This window comes from Thalassophryne amazonica, chromosome 12 (assembly GCF_902500255.1).
Source record: "Thalassophryne amazonica chromosome 12, fThaAma1.1, whole genome shotgun sequence".
Classification (NCBI taxonomy): domain Eukaryota; kingdom Metazoa; phylum Chordata; class Actinopteri; order Batrachoidiformes; family Batrachoididae; genus Thalassophryne; species Thalassophryne amazonica.
In genome coordinates this window covers 1,588,010-1,609,631 of record NC_047114.1, presented here as the reverse complement: position 1 = coordinate 1,609,631, position 21,622 = coordinate 1,588,010, and the positions used below count along the sequence as shown (strand labels likewise).

The following is a 21,622-nucleotide window of genomic DNA, read 5'->3' as shown; positions in this document are numbered from 1 at the left end:
TAAACGGAACAAGGACCAAGCACACAGAACACCCGCACAGTAGGGCTGTCCTTATTTTCCAAAGTTTTGAAATTTAATACTCTGACATCTGAATAGGTTCCAATTGATGAGAAAAGTGTAAAATTTTGTTTGTATTAATTAATTTTTAGAGGAAGCTCAAAAGAGTTAAGAGTTTTTTTATTGTCACGTGCACAGTAAAAACAGGCAGTTCTACCACACAGTGAAATTCTTACTCTGCTCATTCTCCCTATAGTGCAGCAGGTAACAGAACAGTTACAGAGGAATCCTTGAAATGGTGATACAAGTAGTCCTTAAACATTACTCTTGTGAAAAAAGTGAGCATCCAGTTGAGTCAGGTAGGGGTCAACTGAAGAATAACACAGGTGTCAAAATTTAAAAATGTTCCAATCATATTGAAAACTACACCACATTATTTGAGTATAAACATTCCAAAAATGTATAGTTTGGACTATCTATGACTGAATGTTCTGGAGTTACCATTCTTGCTGTTTGTACCCTGTAACAAAGGTCAGCTTTAGTTTGTACAGGGGTCAGAAGTTAAAGTTGCTCCAAATATTGTAAAATGTGATGCAAATTATTTGTTGAGTTAGTAGGGTTTTAAAAAAAAGGAATAGTTTACACACCATGGGTCATGTGCTTAGTTATGACGTTACGGGGTAACATATATCACGTCATAGAATCCAAAGGAAGTCGATACTGTGTGACCTTTACTTTGCAGACCAAACATTTAACACAGTCAAAACTATTCCATTTATTCATTTTATTAGTTCAACCAATAATCTGTATCACTTTTTCCAAAATTGAAGCAACTTTAACTTTTGACCCCTGTACAAACTGAAACTGACCTTTGTCACCAATCTTAATGTTTCTATTCCATAACATTCAGTCACAGATAGTCCAAACTAGACCTTTCTGGAATATTTGTAATCAAACACATAATGTCATATAGTTTTCAATGTGATTGGAATAGTTTTAAATTTTGACCCTGTGCAATTCTTCAATTGACCTCTAACAGACTGCCTGTTGAAAATTCAAGTAGATACTCAGTTTTTTTCAAAGACTAATGTCTAAGGATTGTGTGTGCCAGTTTTGGTGCTTGTTTCTAGAAATGAGCAACTGTTACAGTTATGTGCTCCACTACTAGAAAATCTACATGTAGAAAGTCCACATAAGATGATTTATTTAAAAAAATATATAAAATTAACATTATTAGACTGAAGAATGTATTATATACACCATTTAAAGGATGTAATAGTGTGTAGTTTAAAGCAGCATTCCTGCTGTGCAGGAGTTGTAAGGTGCATAAACGGAGAACAGAGCTATTATAATAAATAATTAGAGGATGAGCGTAATAATGATGAGGAGAAGAATGACAATGAAATAACAGTCAGGTGGTGGAGGGGTCAGTGTGTCAGAGCATTACTGAGAGGCCTAATGGCTTGTGGGTAGAAGCTGTTCCCCAGCCTAGTAGTCCTGGACTTCAGACTCCTGTAGTGTCTGCCTGATGGTCGGAGTGTGAAGAGTGAGTGTTGGGGGTGTGTACTGTCCCTGATCACACTGGGGAACTTTCCTGTCTTGGACTGTGCAGTTCTCGTACCAGACTGTGATGGCAGTGCTGAGGAAACTCTCAATCGTACACCTGTTGATGTTGCAGAGAATTTTGGCTGACAGACCAAATTTTGTCAGTCTTCTCAGAATGCACACCCTGTTGAGATGTCTTGATGATCTGTCAGGTGCTGTAAGACCAGGTGAGATCATCACTGATGTGAGTGCAGAGGAATATAATGCTACACTAAAGCTTGAAAATCACCTGTGGGGGGCATCCTGAAGTGAGCACCAGGAGGATTCATCAGGACCTGTCTTTTAGGATGTGTTGGAGCACCATTAAGCTTTAGTTTGCATCGCATTATACAACAGATAATAGTAAAATTTCAATGCTTTTTCAGCTACCTCTAAAAATTAAGTTACCCAAACAAAATTTTACACAGCATGTTTTTTCAGAGTATTAAGTTTCATAACTTTGAAAAATAAGGACCACCCCACCCAGATAGAGTCTTTAAGCCAATAGTACCTCTGCCCAAAATCCAAGAGGACAACTAAAAACCAGCAGCAGTCACACAGGACAGACCCTCGTCCCAACGAGGCTTGAGGTCCAACAGATTTTAGGGGTTTCTGTAGCTTTTCTGATCTGGTCCATTCCTACCTTTAGCCAGGAGATATGTGGGCGTGTCCTTTTCCTGCTGTGAGGACCTCTAACACTGAGGCTGGATCATGTCCAGAAAAACACACCAGATGGACAAAATGTCCTAACTGATCGTTCCTTGCAATACAAGTCATATTTCTCATCCAAATCTCCCCAAGTAACCACAAAGTTCTTCCAGCACCACACAAGGGTCCTTCAAAAAGACACAGTGCCAAAGACGTCCGGTCTCTGCCTCTGGACACTGGTTAGCTTCCAAATGTCACAACCATACGGTAAGACACCAGGACCCTAAAGACCCAACTTTTTCCTGCAAAAGTATCATCATCACCACTCCATAGGATTTGTCCATAATTATTTATTTGTGAAGGGTAGAGCAAGTTCAAGTCCATCAGCGTACAGTGAAGTAAACACAGATCATGTCTATCTGTTGTCTCTGGGAGACATTGCACAGCACGTTTATGATTGTGGGAGAAAACACACAGAAACGGGGATAACACTCAAACACCACACAGAAAGGTCAGGAAGCGATTCCATGACCTTCTTGCTGTGAAGTATCAGTGCTAACTACTAACCCACCGTGCCAGGTGTCTCTGTCTCAAAGGCCGAGGAACCAGAGAAATGAATGTCACTGCAGAAATAAACAAACCGATTCCACAACACAGTGCAATAACTGCATGCAGATCCAGAACGGGCCGACTGATCAAGATGTTGTAATCTGATATTTAATTCACAAGCTGAAACAAAACAGTGTCTTCCTGATCTTGGTTTTACATCATGATGTCGTATCCGTGAAGTAGTTTACAGAGTGAAATTACTTTACAAAATGAAATTCTGATCCAAAGTCCAGATCCAGATCACCTCCAAAATTCGGTAGAGTCTTGCATGGCCTAAAATCTATCTGTGGTGCAAATTTGGTCAAAATCCATGCAGCAGTTTTGACATAATCCTGCTAACAGACAGACAAATAAATAAAGGCGATGATTTTATTACGTCCTTAGTGGATGTAACTATACCAACTGTATCATATACAAACATAAATATGAACCTTTTGTTTTGTTATCAGCAGACACATGCAAACATTTAGAATACAAAAAGGAATTTCATTTGTGAGAACTTTTTTCTTTCGCAGAATAAAAAACATGAAGTCTTTGGGCTCAAACTCAGACGTATGGCTTCAGTAGACCTGATTTATTGTGCAGGATTCTAGAAGTTATCCATGCATGTGCAGAGTACAGGGCAGAAATGGGAACAAATTTCCATTAAATCTGGCTGTTTCAAACAGGATTATACTGCAAGACATTTTTCTTTCAACTACATTTAAGTTCCCTGTTCTTGGCTAACCTGCAATTTTGCAAATTCCAGTTTATTGCTGTTAATTCCCATAAAATATTTCCAACTTTGAACATTCCCAGAAACGTTGCAACCCAGAAGCAAATGTCTCTACAAGTTCCACACTTTCACCACATACAGAAATAATTGAAAGCCTGAAACTGCCTTGACCCAGAATAAGCACAAACCCAAAAACTCTGAGTCGTCACGCAGCTTCTCATGTGCTGCAGTCAGTATCCATAGATCCACAAAGATCACAGCATCATCTGCAAAGTCCAGATCAGTCGAAGCTGCTGGTTTCCACAACCCAACTACCACCGGGCCCGTGCAGGCACTGAACCATTTAGGACCCAGAACACATCCCAGAGGAATGCCAGAATTTCTGATAGTATGAACAACAATTTCTCAGATCTTACTTCTTCACCGGTGCCTCGGTTTTCTTCTCAACAGCTTTGTCTTTGCCCTTGGGTTGGAAGAAGGACCTGAAGAAGGATGAAACAGACCATCACAGGGACTGAAACCATCACAACAATCTTTAAGTCTGGATATTTCAATCAAATTAGAGCTAAAATTCAACAGTTTGTCACTAATGTTTGTTCATTACGTGGGAGAACACAGCCGGCTGATGACACAGGAGACAGCAAGTGATGAAGTCCAAGTCCACAATGCTTTGGAGGCTTTTTCACAGATTTGAGCAACTACGATCCAATGTGGTGAATTAGCTGCCTGGATCATTGATGACTTTTTGGGAAACGGTCAACAACCAGCAAGATGGGCAGTATTCTTTGGAGGGACAAAGCTCACAGTAACGAGGAGAGTTTGGAGAACAGCTTCCGCTGTTGTATGTTACTTATGAGGAATTGTATCAGAGCTGTTGAGAACGTTATATAAAGCTGATTCACCGCCAATTTAAACACATTTTGTGCACTGCAGTAAATATGAAAAAGGGCCCTAGCTTTATAAAGTATAGCGTTGTGGCAGACATTCAACACATAAGTGACATAATTCACCATATCGAGCAAGCTCCCTGTTTGATATGTGGTAACATGCCCAGTTGCACAAAGTGCATACCAAAGTGTCACCACTGGTGGTTAGAGTGCATCATATTTTAAATAGAGGACTGGCGATTAACTATTTCACAGGCTGACGTTGCGTTTGCAGCACGGTAACTTTTCCATCTTATTTACCTGCAATGATTTTATAACTACTGCAGGGGTCACTATTGAGCGACCAACACAGTGCCAACACAGTGCCGACACAGTTTGTGTAGTGTGTCAATACACTCCTTGAGGTATCATCATCCCATCATTAGTCGTGGCCCCTGTGGTGCTTCTCCTGTCAGGACTCCTGTGAGGTTAATGGGTGGGGCTGAGCTGTTATAAAAAGTCTGAACTGTGTGAAAAGGGAGAAATAAAGTGACACGCCTTTGCGTTGTTGAAATAGGAAATTGTTTTTTTCATCCATCGCAACTTTCACAGTGTACAGTCTAAAGCACATAGCACAGATCTAATTCGACCGTGTCCAACTCCACTTTGCGACTGACATGGTGCATAGTCAGAACTCTAAGTAAAACCTCATCCTCTCAGATGTGTATCCCGGAAGGTCGTCATCTATAACTGTGAGGATCACGGCTCCCATGGATCTGACACAGCATGTGGTTTGATGAATCCATTACATCATTGATCACAAGTTTGTACCATGTGACGTTTGCAAGAACAACGCCAGCACCGTGATAGTCTAACTTGAGCACAGGCTGGGTGCTTCTGAAAAACCTCCAAATCATGTCCCAGCATGTACGACAAAGTTACAGGATTAAGGACAAGGTTTCAAGCAGGAACCTTCTGGGATCCATATTTGTGGCTGTGAATCAGGTTTAAGGTCCACTGGGCGTATTTAGTCGGTTAATGGCAGGTGTTTTGGGGGAAACATGAATTGGACCGTGTTCTGCCACTGCCTTTAATGGCCGGATGCACCGGAACCTGGTGCTGTGCTATTCAGGCCACAGATTTTTGTTCGTTAGCTGTTAACTACAGTCACTTGCCCAGTTCCGGCTCACTGCTGTAGTTTTTGCGCCACCGCTTCTCGTAATCAGCACAAATAAGCTAATACTTGGTACCAATGGAAAGACTGCTGTTTTGTCTACAAACGACCACAAGCTCAACCAGATCCAGCCCTCCTTGTGATCAGCAGAGGAATCAAAACATCCGGTCTCCACAGTGTGCGAGTGTTTTCTGACTCACTCATTCCTGCAAGTGTGAAAGTGATGATCTCTATTAACTAGCAAAGGTGAGTTATCCATTCTGTGTTTTTGGTTCTAGAGTGGGAAAATACTTACTTACTTGGGTAGAAAATGTAAGTGTGTTATGTCTTGCTGTTTAATTGCTGCACACTTATCTCTGACGCGAAAATGTGGACCACTGAAGCAGCAGCCTCGTGTCAGTACTTGTGAATCATGTGGACTTTGGGGCTCATCTCAACATCACGAATGGGCATGAATGTGGGGGCTTTTAATTTTTAATTCTGGAGAAATCTCTCTTCCACACATTTAAAACCCTCCTTTACTCTCCATCTCTAACAATATAAGATGTGAAATGATAGCAAGTTGGGACATCTTGTTCTATCCTGACCCACTTCACTGAGTTAAAAAGCTTAGGGGGAGACGTCAAAATCCAAGAATGTTTATTACCACAGATTTTATTTTATCTTCATTTATGTATTATTTAAAAACACTAAGTGAAAAACACGTATAACAGTGCCTTTCGAAACTAAGTAAATTCTCATTTAATAAGTATAATTGATATAATTTTGTGTTCAAAACACATTCTCGGGCACAGTGTGCATCATTCTGCATTAGAAGGGCTCCAGCCAGATGCCAGAAATGAACCCAAAGTGACGCAGAGTGTCGTGATCCAGAACCGGGCAAAGTGATCCATTTCTGACAAATATCTGCACCACAGATAATGTGGCTTCACACTTTAAGTAGAAGGGCTACACCATCCAGACTTCTTCAGCTAGACAACATCCAAACACACAATAAAGGACATTCAGTTACATTACGGCTCCGTATAGCGGGACTTTAAAAAAGTGATCCGGAACTGGACAACTGACTGTACCAAGTCAGTTCTAACCAGTACATAGACGGTTTTCATGTGGAAAAAAAAAAACGCTGCTGTTTTTTATTTTTACTCCTCTGTCATGTCTGTAAATGTGCTTATGTTCTCTCTTACTACAAATTATTTCAACTCTAACTGAAGTGGAGCAACAAAATAATTTTAGTTCATGCTAACAGCAGCTAACTGATGACTCAACAACTTTAACACATTAGCATGCTGTTAACATACACGACAGCCAAAACACTTATTCATGTCCCGAACCTCATTAAATACACACACACACACACATATAATATATATATAATCCACGATGGACTACAAAAAAAGCAGCTTTAAAGGAGCGAACTGAGGTAATTTAGCTCAAACTGCGTTACTCACGCGATGCTTCGCTGCATGTCGTCTTCAAAATCTTCTTCACAATAACTCCTGAAAGAACGTTTAATTCACAGGACAAGTCCAAAAAACTAAACATAAAATTCACATGAAAAAACACAAACTCCCGCGCTGGACAAAAATACAGCGATCGTTCCGCGCCAAAGTGACGTCACTATCCAAGATTGTTAATAGAGAAGAGCCAACTGTTGGTTAGCGAGACTCGTCTTCCGGACTACAAATCTGGCACAAAACTGCGCATGCGCCATCAGTACACCGCTTTGCGCGTTGGTGCGGCTGTGTTCCCGGAGGGCCCCTGTCCCGCATGTTTTCTAACTCTCCCTGTTCCACTTCCAAGCAATTAACTCTATCAGGTGTGCTCAGCCAATCAAGAGATGGACGACGCCACTTTAAAAAAAAATCAGGTGTGACTACATAGATGTGGAAAACTTGCAGGCCAGAGGCTCTACAGGAACAAGGTCAGTGACCCCTGAGCTTGAAGAAAACAAAATATATAATATTTAAAATACAGCAGCCACAATTAATGACCTTTAATGTCATTAATCTAAAATGAACATAAAGCAATAAAAATCTGGTTTACCAATTAAGACCTCGTCAGATAATGGCATCTCAGCTGCATCTTTGCTTTAATGTTTTTTTTTAATAAAGGTTGTCCGTGCATGTGCATACACACACACACACACACTCCTTTAATAATTACATGTAGAATTTTTTAAGATGTAATGACTGTTTTCAGCTTTATTTACTGACATGATGAACAGCAGTGCTCATTTTATTTTCCTTTAAAAAAAAACTATTTTAAATAACAAATCCACATGTTGGCCCAATAAAGCAGTAAACCTCTACATATAAACAATTTATAACTTACTGCATTTTATTGATAAGACGGACTTTATTTTATTGTAGACCACACTGGAAATATGTGTTTTCACTTTATTGTGTCATCCAGTTTTTGTTTTAGTTTTTTGTACGTATATTGAATTTTACTTAAGAAATTCAATCAGTCAGTCATGTTTGGTCATTTCACCCACGTCAGAGGACAAACTTTATTTTGAAGGTTTCGCAAAAGAGAAACCAGATTCTTACAATAATGTCAAAGTGACACTTCATGTACTCGACACCTCTCAGCTTTCCGGCAGTTCTTCTTTGACGCCGAATGCAAAACTGCCACCTGCTGTCCGGGAGGACAAACTACGACCGGCCCTGATCACTGTATAGAAGCAGTCACAACTGACTTATTTTATTTTATTTTATTGCCTACATGGTAAATTGGAAATAGAATCGATCAATAATGTTAACAATTAAACGTAGATCAGTGACATTAAGCTGCCGGAATAAAGCAGGTTTCATCTCTAACTTAAAAACACATTTTATAAATCAATAAATAATATGAAACTATAAATAAAGCGTCCATGTGTTTGTTTGTCCTCTCCCTCACTGTTTGTGTCCCATCTGTCCATCAGTCGCAGCTCCGCCGTCCTCTCCCCGGCTTCCCGTCCGCTTCACTCCACCTGACAGGTTTGAGCTGATGTGGGTCAGATTCCAGCCTGCAGGGCTCGTGTGTGGCCAGCTGTGGGCACCGACACACAGGGCCGAGGAAAGAGGAGGAAAGTCTGGCTCCAGCTCCCTCAGGCCTGGGAGGAAGGTCAAAAGTCCCCGAAGAGCCTGCGGTGCCAGGATTGGTTTGGCGAGGCAGCAGGGCAGCACGATGGGGTTCACCAGAGGATGGAGTGCTGTCAATCAACATACAGCATCACATCAGACGCACAGAAGTGTGCAGGAACTGAGAGAGATATTTGTAATGGTCCTAAAATTAGTTAAAAAACAACAACAACAAAAACAAACCTAATAATAAAAATTCAAATACGATCCACTTCAACTCCAGTCGAGGGCAGTGAATTGACACTAACTATATTATCTGTTTTTTACAACAACAAAAAATCTTGGTAATTTAAACTAAAGTTTTATTAAAATATTTAATATGAATTTATTCTGCATATTCAATTATTAATATTAAGTTATTCACCGATTCATTACTCAAATGATTTAAGATGAATATACATAATAACAGCAGCAAACAGAGGTTATGGACTTTTATTTTGTCAAAATCAAACATTTTTAATCACAGTTTTGAACACAGGTGGCTCCAGTGTGAGACGTGATGGGACCGTACCAACATTCTGGGCACAATGAACATGTTTTCACTATTATTTGATTTCTTTGTGCAACTGACATCGTTATTCAAGCATTCAAACGGCGATTTCTATCGCCACACAACTCCAACCACACACGAGAAAGTTTTTTGACAGTTCTTGGTCTTAAAAGAAACCTTGTTGTTGTATGGTTGGGGGTGCCTGGCTGCTTTTTGTTTCTGTCTTCTGTTTCTGTCTTTTGTTTTTCCTTCCAGGTGGCACGCGTTCAGGACTGAGTGGCTGTGTGGCTGAGTTATCAGGACCTCACCCTGATCACCTGAGGCTGATCATGTGCAGCTCGTCAGGACTCACAGCTGTGGTACATCTACACGGATTGGAGCATGGTGGCATTTAAGACTGGAGTACACAGTGTGTATTTGCCAGAGACTCGACCTTGTGACCAGACGGGTGAGATCGTCGTCTTGAGAGCCATCTCATCATTATGGATGCAGAGAACGTCCAGGTTTGATGCCATGGTCTGTGAAAGAGGAGGGGGTGAGGTCTCACGCTCGTCAGCACACTTCCTGAGGTACGTTAGGTTTTGTGACTAACATTAGTACAGTCAGTAAATGTGGTGTCCCTCACACCTTATTATATTGAGCTGTTATGTTAGTCGTTTATTCAGCTTCCACTGCAGTTTGAGTATGTGAACTGGGTGTTCCATGCCTGCAGGGTGGGAAGCTGATTAGTAATTAAGCCAGGAAGTGTTTGCTGTTTATGTACACCTTTGAGTGGTCTCTCTGTGTGTGGAGTGTGGACTCACATGATGGTTTCTTCTTTCACAGACTCGGTTTGTCGCGGCCACCTGGGGGGTGTCGGCGGGGTCCTTGGGTCCGAACTGTTTCTGGCTCTGGACCGTTTGTGCAGCTGGGAGCGCACCGTATACCCACCTCGCCAGTCCACGCACTCATTTGTTATACTTTAGCACGTCACTGTTATGTTTATTAAATTTTGTTATCCTTTGTACCGTGCTCTGCTTATTTCATACTGGGTCCTTCAAACGCTGGTCGGTTCTCTGGGCTGCGTCCATTCATAACACTTGTCTCCCTAACCGGATAGAGTTGCGATGTCATCACATGTGCACTTAGGCGCTGTCTAGTGGGATCTTGAAAATCTCTTTCTTTTTTTTAATACAAATGAAAAAAAAAGACATATTTTACAAAAGCACATTTATTTGTAAACACCAACACATGTTACATTGATTCACTTGTGTTAGTTTTTACATAGAATGAATGAATCAACCAATCAGTATGAGCGGAAGCTTAGTTTACCCATAATCCCTTTGGGCATCTGTGTGTTAATGTTCAAATCTTCAGAATTAGTGCATTATTTTAAAATTAACAGATATGTGTTATATATCACTTTGTACATTTTAAGAGTTTACATTAATGTCGTTATTCTATCTGGAATAATTTTATTTTTAAAGCAAAACCATAATTCAAACCTGCTTTCCATTTCAAGACCTCTGCCTCAACACTGGACCACTGTGTCCTGTTAGGGTAAATGACACTTTTCTACAGCAGGGGGCGGAGCGCACAAATACAGAAGCGCTGCTCATTGGCTGTTTGGGTTTGTGATCGCCGTTCTGTTAGAAGCTTTGGTGGTGTTTAAACTCAAAATCAGCTTTTTTGTAGCTGAGAGCGTGTGGGAGGCAAAATTGAAAGTTATTGGTTATCTGTAGCTTCCGATAGGTTTTTAGACAGTTTATCGGTTTAGCGTTAAAAAAGATAACTTTTCAGTCAGTTGATTACCAGTTATCGAGGCTACGTTTTTGGTTAGCTGTGCCCACCACTGAGTACATCTCATCTAAATTTATTCTAGAATTTACCAGTAATAAAATTATAAAGATAACCGAAGTTTTAAGAGTGGCTGTAATAAATATTTAAGAAACTTAAAGTTTATGAGCAACTTCACCTGTTATTGTTCAGCACATTGTAAACATTGACATGATGGAGTTTGATGCTGAAGAGATCAGAAAGATATGATCGGAATGTTTTGATGACCATTTACAGTATACAAATAATGAATGTTTATGAGTTCAATGGTACGAATATTTCATGAGGTCAAAGCTGGAACAAACAGCCAAAAATCACATCAGCGTTTCATGTGAACAGTGTTTCTGTGTAGGCTCTCAGTTGTCCAGATGGTTTCCATAGTAGAGAAGCTTGAATCTTCGACTGGACTGGGTTGCTTGACGCGAGGACGTTTCGCTTCAAATCGTAGAAGCTTCCTCAGCTAAAATTCTTGCTCTGGAAGTCTAACTTCTGTCTGACTCTTGTAGAGAAGAATAAAACAGAAGCCAACAAAAGCTGGTTTTAAACCTAACCAGACCCCTCCTACTGAGAGGCAGACTGCTATAGGCTAGTGACTAAACAATAGCTCTAATTAGCAACTATTGTGCTGTAGTTAGCACACCTAATGGCAGGACAGCTGTCCCTCTAATGATGGGATGGATGCCTTTCTGATGGCTCCCTTGATGACATGAATGACTCATTACCATGAACAAAAGACTGAAACTCCTTTGACCTGAGTACCCCATTGTAAACAGGGGATAAAGTGTGTCTCAGACCCCCTCCCGGTTAAGGCTGGGTTTCAAACGTTTCACATAGAATGCCTCCTTGACCCCTCTCTCAAACCATTTCTTCTCTCTGGCTAATATTTTAACTTCCTTGTCCTCAAACGTGTGGTTAGTGTCTTTAAGGTGGAGGTGAACCGCAGACTGAGGTCCACTGGCGCCCTCTCTGCGGTGCTGGTATAGCCTTTTGTGTAAAGGTTGCGTCGTTTCACCTATGTAGTGTTCGTTACAGTTTTCCTGACATCTGATAGAATACACTACATTGCTCTGTTTGTAACTAGGGATCATGTCCTTAGGGTGAACTAATTTCTGTCTCAAGGTGTTAACCGGTTTAAAGTAAACTGGGATTTTGTGCTGTCTGAAGATCCTCTGTAGTTTTTTCCTCTACTCCTGCTAAATAACGGAGAGACACTCCTCTTCTTCTTGTCTCCGTCTCCTGTCTATCTGGTCTCTTTGTTCTCTGGGACTTCTGCACTTTGTCCAGGGACCATCGTGGGTACCCACATACTGTGAGGGCTTTCCGGACACATTGTTGTTCTTTAGCCCTTCCCTCTGCAGTTGTGGGCACCTGTAGGGCTCTGTGTTGAAGCGTCCTGATCACCCCGAGCTTGTGTTCAAGGGGGTGGTTTGAGCCGAAAAGCAGATATTGGTCAGTGTGAGTTGGTTTTCTGTAAACCCCTGTCTGGAGCTGCCTGTTCTCTCCAATCGTAACATCACAGTCCAGGAAGGCTAAATGGTTGTTTCTGGCATCCTCACGTGCGAACTTGATATTGGCGTCCACCGAGTTAATGTGTTCTGTAAAGTCCTGTTGCTTGATATTAACCCATGTGTCATCAACATATCTGAACCAGTGACTGGGAGAGATGCCCGTGAAAGACGTCAAGGCTGTCTTCTCCACTCGCTCCATGTACAGATTGGCCACAATGGGGGACACCGGAGACCCCATCGCACAACCATGAATCTGCCTGTAGTAATTCCCCCTAAACAGGAAATGCGTGGTGTTAAGACAGATCTCCAAGAGTTGGCAGATGTGGTCTGGTGTGAGTTTGGGCCTTTCAAGTAGAGACACATCCTCCAGCAGTCTCTGCCTCATAGCTGAGACGGCCTCAGCAGTGGGGATGCAGGTGAACAACGATGTCACATCAAATGACACCATAGTTTCATCTGCCTCCAGCTGCAGGTCCTTGAGCTTGTTCACAAAATCTTGTGTGTTCTCCACATGGTGGTCTGAGTTACCCACTAGAGGAGCCAAAATCCACTTGAGGTATTTGGCCAAATTGTACGTGATGGAATCTGTGCTACGTACAATAGGCCTGAGTGGCACGTCCTGTTTGTGGATTTTGGGCAGTCCATAGATGCACGGAGTGGCGTCTCCAGGGTACAGTATGTAGTATGTCTGCCTGTCGATGAGTCCCTCTTTCTCCAGGTTCTCCAGTCCAGTCGAAGATTCAAGCTTCTCTACTTCATGTGAACAGGTTTCATGCATCCAGACGGCTTACAGCGGAGTGGATTTTGTGTGTGTGTGTGTGTGTGTGTGTGTGTGTGTGTGTGTGTGTGTGTGTGTGTGTGTGTGTGTGTGTGTGTGTGTGTGTGTGTGTGTGTGTTACAAGCAGCGTCAGTTAGCTCAATCTAATCATCACATTGTTGCCCCCGCACGCACGCACACACACACACACACACACACGCAACCGGCTCGGTCGACTGTGTATGTCCTCAGTGCAGCGAGAAAAAAAAATCACGTCAGAAATGAGTCCAGGTTTTCTTTCTTTCTTCCTCCTCACAGCCTGCAGACAGCACAGTGGATTTGTTTGTGTGTGTGTGTGTGTGTGTGTGTGTGTGTGTGTGTGTGTGTGTGTGTGTGTGTGTGTGTGTGTGTGTGTGTGTGTGTGTGTGTGTGTGTGTGTGTGTGTGTGTGTGTGTGTGTGAATTAGCAGCCTCAATTAGCTCAGTCAAATTATGTCTTGGGAGAGTTGTTGTCCCCCGTGCACGCATGCACGCACACACACACACACACACACACACACACAAAACGCGCACACGTACACATGCGTGCATGATCGTGCATGTGTACGTACGCGCGCGTACACATGTGAGTGCAATGGTACCAAATGTATGGAACCAAATTTGCACTCTAAATGCAGTGCAACACAAATGGGATGAATTAATCCATGTCATGTGACACACAAAGCACCAATCAAATGACAAGGATCCACTCAGCTGTTATATAACAGTTTTTATAGTGCGCACGCTGATTACAAATGGATCTGAAAAGTCCGTATCACATTTACAGCACAAAGTTGGTAAAAGATGAAATTGTTCAGTTTACCTTTGATTTGGAGGTGATGATTGTAGAAAGAAAAACTTGTTGAGGGTCAAATTAGTCCAGAAAAAAAGCAAAATCCAGAGACGGAGAACTTTAAAACCGTCATGCACGTCACTGTATGACACGGAGTTACAGAGCTGCAGCTGCATAAATCAGGCTTTAAATGAATTAAATAAATCATCATGAGTTGTAAATTTATGTAAATTTGATAGCTTAACTATGTTTATATTTATTTTGATAGCGCCTGTACCTGGATGTGTTGCTGTATGTGGTTAAATGATTTTAAAAAATGTTGAAAACATTAAAGGTTCATTCAGTAGTTCAGCGCAGTTGGAACCAAAATGGCGCAGTGTTCTGAGTTGATGTTACTCTCCAATCCGGTTGTTAAGCTCTGACATAACACATGTGATAAATCTGTTTCCGGGTCCAAAAACCTGCAAGTTTACAATTAAAGTTACATCTGTTTTATCCTTTTAAGGATCTACAGTTTAAGTTTAGTTTGTGTTTACGTTGTGCACAAACCTCCGTCCCTCCGTTAACCACATTCGTCGGTTTCTAAGGTAAGAACACTTAATAAAACGTTTTTCTTTTACTTTATATATTTTATTATGCACAGTTAAAATATACATGTCTGTTTGTTAATAAAAATTATTTATTACAATAAACAGGACGTTAAAATGCAAACTTCAGTTTCCCCCCGAACGACATGATCAGGAAGCGATCGTGGCTCACAGCAACTCCCACTGAAAATAACGGAGAAACGACCTGAGCTTCTGGCATTTTTACATAAAACAAACACAATAACAACGTCTATAAACCCGGATCATATATTCACCAGAGTTTTAGGCAGAATATACAAAGAGCTTCATGTTGTTGTCCGTGTGCAGCCTGATCACAGGGTCTCAGTGCAGGTCTCAATGTTAATGACAGCGCGCCTTTTTTGTCGGAAACTGAAAATCACATGATGTGTTACATCACACTTAACAACCGGATAAAGGCACTCTACATTGGACGCCCCCCCCCCCCCCCCCCACACACACCTATTACGCCCGATCTATGACATCACCATGGAAAGTTTTTTCATTGTCGCTGTATTTTAATCCACATGGGTCAAAATGTTAAATGGTTTCCAAACACAGCTCACGTTGATCATAATGGTGAAATATGTTTGTGAATCCTGTTTGAATGTGAATAAACAAAATTCTAGTGACACTGAAGAATGACATTTTCCTGACTTAAACGGAAAAAAGAGGAGGGGGCGGCACCTTTAAGCAATATGTGGCATTGTGGCCATCATCAGTCATAAAATGATAAAAATAATGATAAAATGAGTTCTCTTACCTCCGGTCATCACCGACCCGGCTCCTCCTCCACACTGAGGAAGGCCGCTGTCAGCGGGGAGGAGAGGGAAGGTCAGCGGGCTGCCCGGGACCAGCTGGAGGTTGGACAGAGGATGAGATGAGGTGGAAAGACAGACGTGTGAGTGGGATGAGGCCTGACGGCGCGCGTGCACAAAGCATGAAGAGGAGCAGCTGAAGGCTTTGATCCCTCGCTGACGTGAGATTAAAAATAGATCAGAGGGGCACAAAACACAACGTGTGTGGAGCATTTGAACGTGTGAGTGACCCCACGTCCTCCTGCTGCTTTGTGCACGTTCACCTCATTTAAAAGTGAAAACTTCATTATCTGCAGAGCAGCAGAAGAAAGAGTTTGATTCCACACTGATGACTGAATTAGGAATGATGGTTTTTAAAGGAAAAAGCTTCAAAGTTTAGAATTCTGTTCCCAAATTCTGCTTTTGAAAAAAGAAAAAAAAAATCTACCACATTTGGTTCAAATATATACTTCATGAAAAGGTAAAACTTTTTTCCTCCCACTTTATGGAATGATTTACAGAGGGACCATGAAAATGTCTAATTCTGCTGAATAAATTAAAGACAGTATTAAAAATATAAATTTGTTTTCTGTTATTTACAATAAGCATGTTTTTTTTTAAATCTGCTGATTAGAACTGAAAATTGGTGATTTGCATGAAATTGATATTTTAATTTTAAACTTTGTTTTTTAATGGTTGTTAAATTTTAATTTTGTGTTGTAATGTTTATACTCAACACTGAGATTTTGTGACTTGAACTTAAATTATTATTTTTGTCGTTGCTGCATAAATATTTATGACTTTGACTGAAGTACAAGTAAACAACAGAAGTAGATGTATGTATGATGTATGGAGGAGGGGGATGTGGGGGCTGCTGCTGTGACACACACACACACACACACACACACACACACACACACACACACACACACACACACACACACACACAGGCCACTTGGCTGTTATAATATTGAAGATAATAATAATAAAGATGTTGATGACTACAGAAGGTCAAAGTTTTGATATAATTCATTGTTTTGTCATTTTTATTGTTGTTGTTTGTTTTATAAAGACCAAAAATGTGCAAATTTTTAAGTTGCCTTATTTGAAGAAATGACGTGTATGTTCAAATCAACACTTTTTACATTTCATGAGATTTTTAAGATAAAACAATTACAATTTTCTGAAACTCCTTAACCTGTTCAGTGGAATAAAACTCTTGCTAAAGGACTGCACATGTTTTTGGAAAACTGTACAATTTAAAGTTTATTTGATGGATAAACTGATAAACACACAAACAAAAAATATCTGCCAGTGTGGTGTTCCTGGTATTCAGAATTTGTTTATTTGTTCTGGTGCAAGGTTTTCCAAACAGTGAAGTCCTTTATGATGTCACATGAGGTGTGCAGACTGGGTGATGACCTGATGACCTGGCGGTGGAAGTCCTGGGGAGTTGACCAGGATCAGTTTGCTGAAGTTGAACTTGTAGGTGAATCTTTTTCCTTTGGTCTTGTGCAGGATCCGTTTGTTGTAGTAATATCTGCAAGGAAAATGTGTCACCAGTCACATGACCTGATCTGTTTGTTTGTTTGTTTTTTAATTATGTGCCGTACAACAAACGTTTCAGCTAAAATGAGATTCGCACATAAACACGTGAAACAAAGTGTTTTATATTCATGTACGCGGTAAAACATCAGAACGACATTAAATCAACTAAAATAACAGACGCAAACTTTAAAAGCACAATGAACTTTGTTGTTGTTGTTTTGTTTTTATTTATCTCTACAAGCTGAGGTACAAAAACAACTCCAGCGGGACTTGTCTTCCTGTTGCCATGACTACTAACGTTCTGTAAGAAACGAGTCAGGGACCAATTAAAACTGTTTATTGTCATTACTGGAATAAGTGCAGCCAGAACCTGAGCGGAACCAGAACCCGTGTTCCGCGGTTCCCCAGGCCGTCGGTATTTCAGGTCCCGGGGACAGTTTTGAACTTCACACAGACGTAGCTACGCTCGTGAGTTCAGGGCCAATTGTGGGACACGTGGACGGGCAAGAACGCCGCGTTGGTGCCACACTAGATACAGGGAGTTCTGAAACAACGCAGGCTGCTGATTGGTCAGATGAAAAGAAGGAGGAGCAAACAGAGATGAAGATCCTCCATCAAGCACCTTAAAAACTTCTTATCTTTGTGTTTGTGAAGCTTTGTTTCTGCTGAGTGACAGAGACGGGGCTGAAAAAATACCACAGCTGCTGCTTCTTCTTCTTCTGTGGTTTGTGGGTGTGTTTCAGAGGCGCTTTGCACGACAGCACCATCAAAACGTTGCAGTCTTTTTGAATGAACAACAGAAGAATGAAGGACAACCAGGCAGGAGGGCGGGCCCTCACAGCACCGCCCAACCATCTTCAAAGTCAAGTAGTAGCCCCACCCCCTCTTTTTTTGGGATTACCTGAGCGCCCGGCTGAGCTTGTCATAGTTCATGTGCGGCTTGCCCTTCCTCTCACCCCACAGCTGGGCCAGCTTCTCAGGGTCTCGGATGATGAATTCACCCCACTCACCTCCCCAGCAGATGGCGCCGCCCTCACTCCGCCCCAGCAGCTCCAGCAGGAAGTGCCACAGCTGAACCTGCCTGGACCTGGGCAACCAGGCCGGCTTGTAGGCCCAAACCGGGAAGAGGAGAGCTGCAGAGACACGGAGAGACGATGGAGCACGCAGAGGAAGCAGCGCGACAGAAGGTCAGATGTTTTTAACATTTTTGGCTGCTGAGTGAAAGTTGAAATTTTGGTGATTTTTATATTTTTAAAGACATTTTTAACAGAGTGGCAAAAGAGTGACGCTACAAAAAATGTGACTGAACTTTTTTTCTTTGTCTCGTGTGGAACATGTCACACACATCTCTATTTGGAAAAAATGTTGTCTGTGCTACGTATTGTAGGTATAAGTCACATTTTTTCCTAGTTTAGGAGGTCCTGCAGCTTATATACTGAACAGCCATGTGTTTGTTATTAATAATAATAATAATAACAATAATAATAATAAAAATGGGCTTTCCCAGGAATCAAAGCACTAAACAAAATAAATCAAAGTACAACATTGCATAAAAATAAAAATAAGTGACAATGCAGAAAAAGTGTAAGAAACACTGTGAAGAGCAGGGTTGGACTAGAAGAGGAGACAGAGTGCACTCACACACACACACACACACACACACACACACTTCTGCCAGAAAAATAATGACGATGATACAGCTCTTATCTTTTGTGACGTCATCATCAAAGAACGCTGGAAAATTAGACCCAAGAAAGAAATAAAAGTAAAAGATTGGAGACAGATTCAGAGAATCAACAAAGATTCAGATTTCTTTTTCTTTTCTTTGCATCTTGTTTTTTTCTTTTGTTTGTTTCTATGTTTCTCTTTTGTCTTTCATTCTTTCTTTTTGTATCTTTTTCTTTGTATTTGTCTGATGGTCTTGTTTTCTTCACACATCTGTTTATTCCACATGCAATTATTTCTGATATTTGGACCAAAATCAAACATTTTACAGGTAAATTCTGAAAATAAGCATTAATTTGTGTTAAAAGTCTAACTAAACCTCTTATGGTGGAAAATAAATTATTATTTCTAACAGATTATATTCCTTGTAATTCCCAGTTCTTAAGTTTTTGTAAGTTATGGATGTGTATTGTGTGGAAACATAAGAGAATTTTACATGTGAGAAGGTGGATCGATGATCAAATGAAATTATGAATGAGGTTGTTTAGAATTATGAATTGTGTCATTTGTAGAAAGGCCCAACCAGGGACAAGGGTTGTGAATTGAAGCTTTAAACTCTGTGCATCGCATCAGTTGCAGACACTGATCGATCTGTTGACTGCATTGTCCCTGTCAAATAAACAAATAAATGACATGAAATAAAATGAGAAACTGCTTGTTTTGGGGGATTCTCATGATAAGAAAGTTTATTTCAATAAACACAAATAGTAATTTGTTGACTGGAGGCATTTTCACGGCTTATTGCTCTCTTGTGTCAGAAACTCGGGCCTGAAAGTTAGTGTCAAATCAACAAGCAGATCCATTCTGGTGACGCCAAAAGTAGATAAATAACACTTAAAAAAAATCCAACAACTAAACGCTGCACTGGAAGACTCTTTTTTTTAACAATCACACACACATTCTCTTACAAGCACGTCTGTGTGTAACTTTTGATTACATGTATTTTTTCACATTTTTGCAGTTTTTGGAGTCTTTTGTCTTGTACACTGTTTTTAGGAACAAGTACCGACATTTTGTTGATTTCTGATTCAAACTGTAATGTCAGAAGTTTCACATTAAAAATGTTCAAGTGAGTTTAATTTCTTTTTTCACATAGTTGTGCTGTGATGTTTAACATAAGAACCAACAAACAAACAAAAATCAGCTTTGAGCCTAAATGATTCCTACAGACGGACAAATCTGGGTTGAACTCTGTTGTGTCAGAGGTCAATCACAGAGGCAGTGGGCGGGGCCTTTTTTTTAGACTGACAAGCAAATGTGGCAAAAATGTTTCATGCAAAATATTATTTGTAATTGTTTGTTATGTGCTTTAAAATTGTACTGGAGAGAATCAGCCTCTTCTTGTCTTATGTTTATTCACATTTCTCTTTTTTTGTCACCAGATACATTTTATGTTGCTTCACTGATGTAAATCAAAGACATAAAGACAAAAGAAATAAAAATAAAAAAGAAAAGTGGTCTTTACTTCTATTCCAGTACGGAGATGAAACATGTCCCACAGAAGAGCTGCAGCTGCACAGCATCTACAAACAAACAAACAAACAAACAAACTGACAAACAGAAAAATACATTTCATAATGTGATATTTGGGCAGTTTTTAATTTCAAACCTCAGTTAATTGGACCCGAGTTCTTAATGATAGTTCTGTTTCAATACAACTAAATATAACAGAAGAATAAACCAGAGTTCACCACTGCTGCTGTTATTATTCCACATTTTTCCTACTTTTCCTCAAAAAACATGTTTTTCTTGGGTTTCCCGTTGGGGAGGAGGATCAGGAGGAGGTTTGTGCTCCGAGGACGGTCGGTAACCGATTCGCTCGTCCACTTTCAGCTGCGTTTAAACAGGATTACTGCCGATCTGCACAGATTCAATCTGATTATTCCAGCTGTGTGGATCACTGTTTATCCTGACAGCACAGGTTTTTTTTTTTTTTAAACGTTTCAAACTTTCCCCATAGAGTTCTGCTGCACACTGAGTGCAGATCAGTTTATTTTTCTTGCCAAAAATGAACAGTCTGGTCAAAGTTGGTGGTGGTGGGGGGGTGTCCTTAAATATGAAATCTTCAGCAGATTAAAGTCTGAACACCAGTTTTATTAATGTGTCTGAGGCTGCAGCATCCTGCAGGTTTTATGATTTTTACAGCTCAATTCTTAAAATAATTCTCATTGTCCCGGCTTGAAAGCATATTTCACTGAAACACAACCAGGTCCTCAACCAGAACATCACCGGGTTTAATTGTCTTTCGCAGGATTTTTATGACTGACAGTCTTACTACTGATCAGTGTCTAAACAAGATCCATTAAATCCACATTGAGATCCTGATCCATGTCAACATTTGAATGGTTTTTACTTTTATAAAACTAATTGTTTCACCGAGTTTCTCAGAAAGAAAGCTTAACGTTTAATTAAATGTTTCCTATTCCACAAATTTCTACCTTGGAAAAAAATGTCAAGATCCTGCTAAGAAGTGACTTTTCATAAACTAAAATATAATACAAAGTATAGATCAAAAGGGCTTTTCAATGTTAAAATTAAGTATCCACTAAATCCACAATACAGATGAGATCCGGATCAAACTTTGTCAGGTGATAGTGAGTGTCAGTCTGCACCTCACATTCAAATATGAGCGTGAATGGGGCACGTTTGATTAACATACAATGTAAAATACACATTAAAAGGGGTTTTCAATGTTAAATTTAAATGGCCAGAAAATCTGAAATCTGGATCCGATCCAGATCAAACGGTGTCTGTTGATAAAAGATACCATCCTACACAACACTCTCAAATATGAAATATAGTTGATGTTTTTTGACAGTTATGAA

At 40.5% G+C, this 21,622-nt stretch overlaps 2 protein-coding genes across 2 annotated transcripts in view; both read right to left on the bottom strand.

Moving 5' to 3' along the window:
* The window catches only part of lig1 (ligase I, DNA, ATP-dependent), a 140,092-nt gene extending 132,877 nt beyond the window's left edge, over positions 1 to 7,215 (bottom strand). The window contains exons 1-2 of the mRNA XM_034183730.1: positions 7,045 to 7,215; positions 3,970 to 4,035 (exon numbers count right to left, since the gene is read on the bottom strand). Of these exons, the coding sequence (XP_034039621.1) occupies positions 3,970 to 4,035; positions 7,045 to 7,061 (83 nt within the window). The 5' untranslated portion in view covers positions 7,062 to 7,215. The remainder of the gene's footprint in view (positions 1 to 3,969; positions 4,036 to 7,044) is intronic.
* A 1,278-nt stretch (positions 7,216 to 8,493) lies between these two features.
* LOC117522222 (ETS domain-containing transcription factor ERF-like) lies at positions 8,494 to 20,320 on the bottom strand. Its single transcript, XM_034183615.1, has 5 exons — positions 20,263 to 20,320; positions 17,974 to 18,205; positions 16,947 to 17,064; positions 15,491 to 15,584; positions 8,494 to 8,792 (listed from the first exon to the last, which is right to left on the bottom strand). Exons 1-5 carry the CDS (start codon positions 20,318 to 20,320, stop codon positions 8,494 to 8,496), a joined length of 801 nt encoding a protein of 266 aa, XP_034039506.1.
* Between the last annotated feature and the right edge of the window lie 1,302 nt (positions 20,321 to 21,622).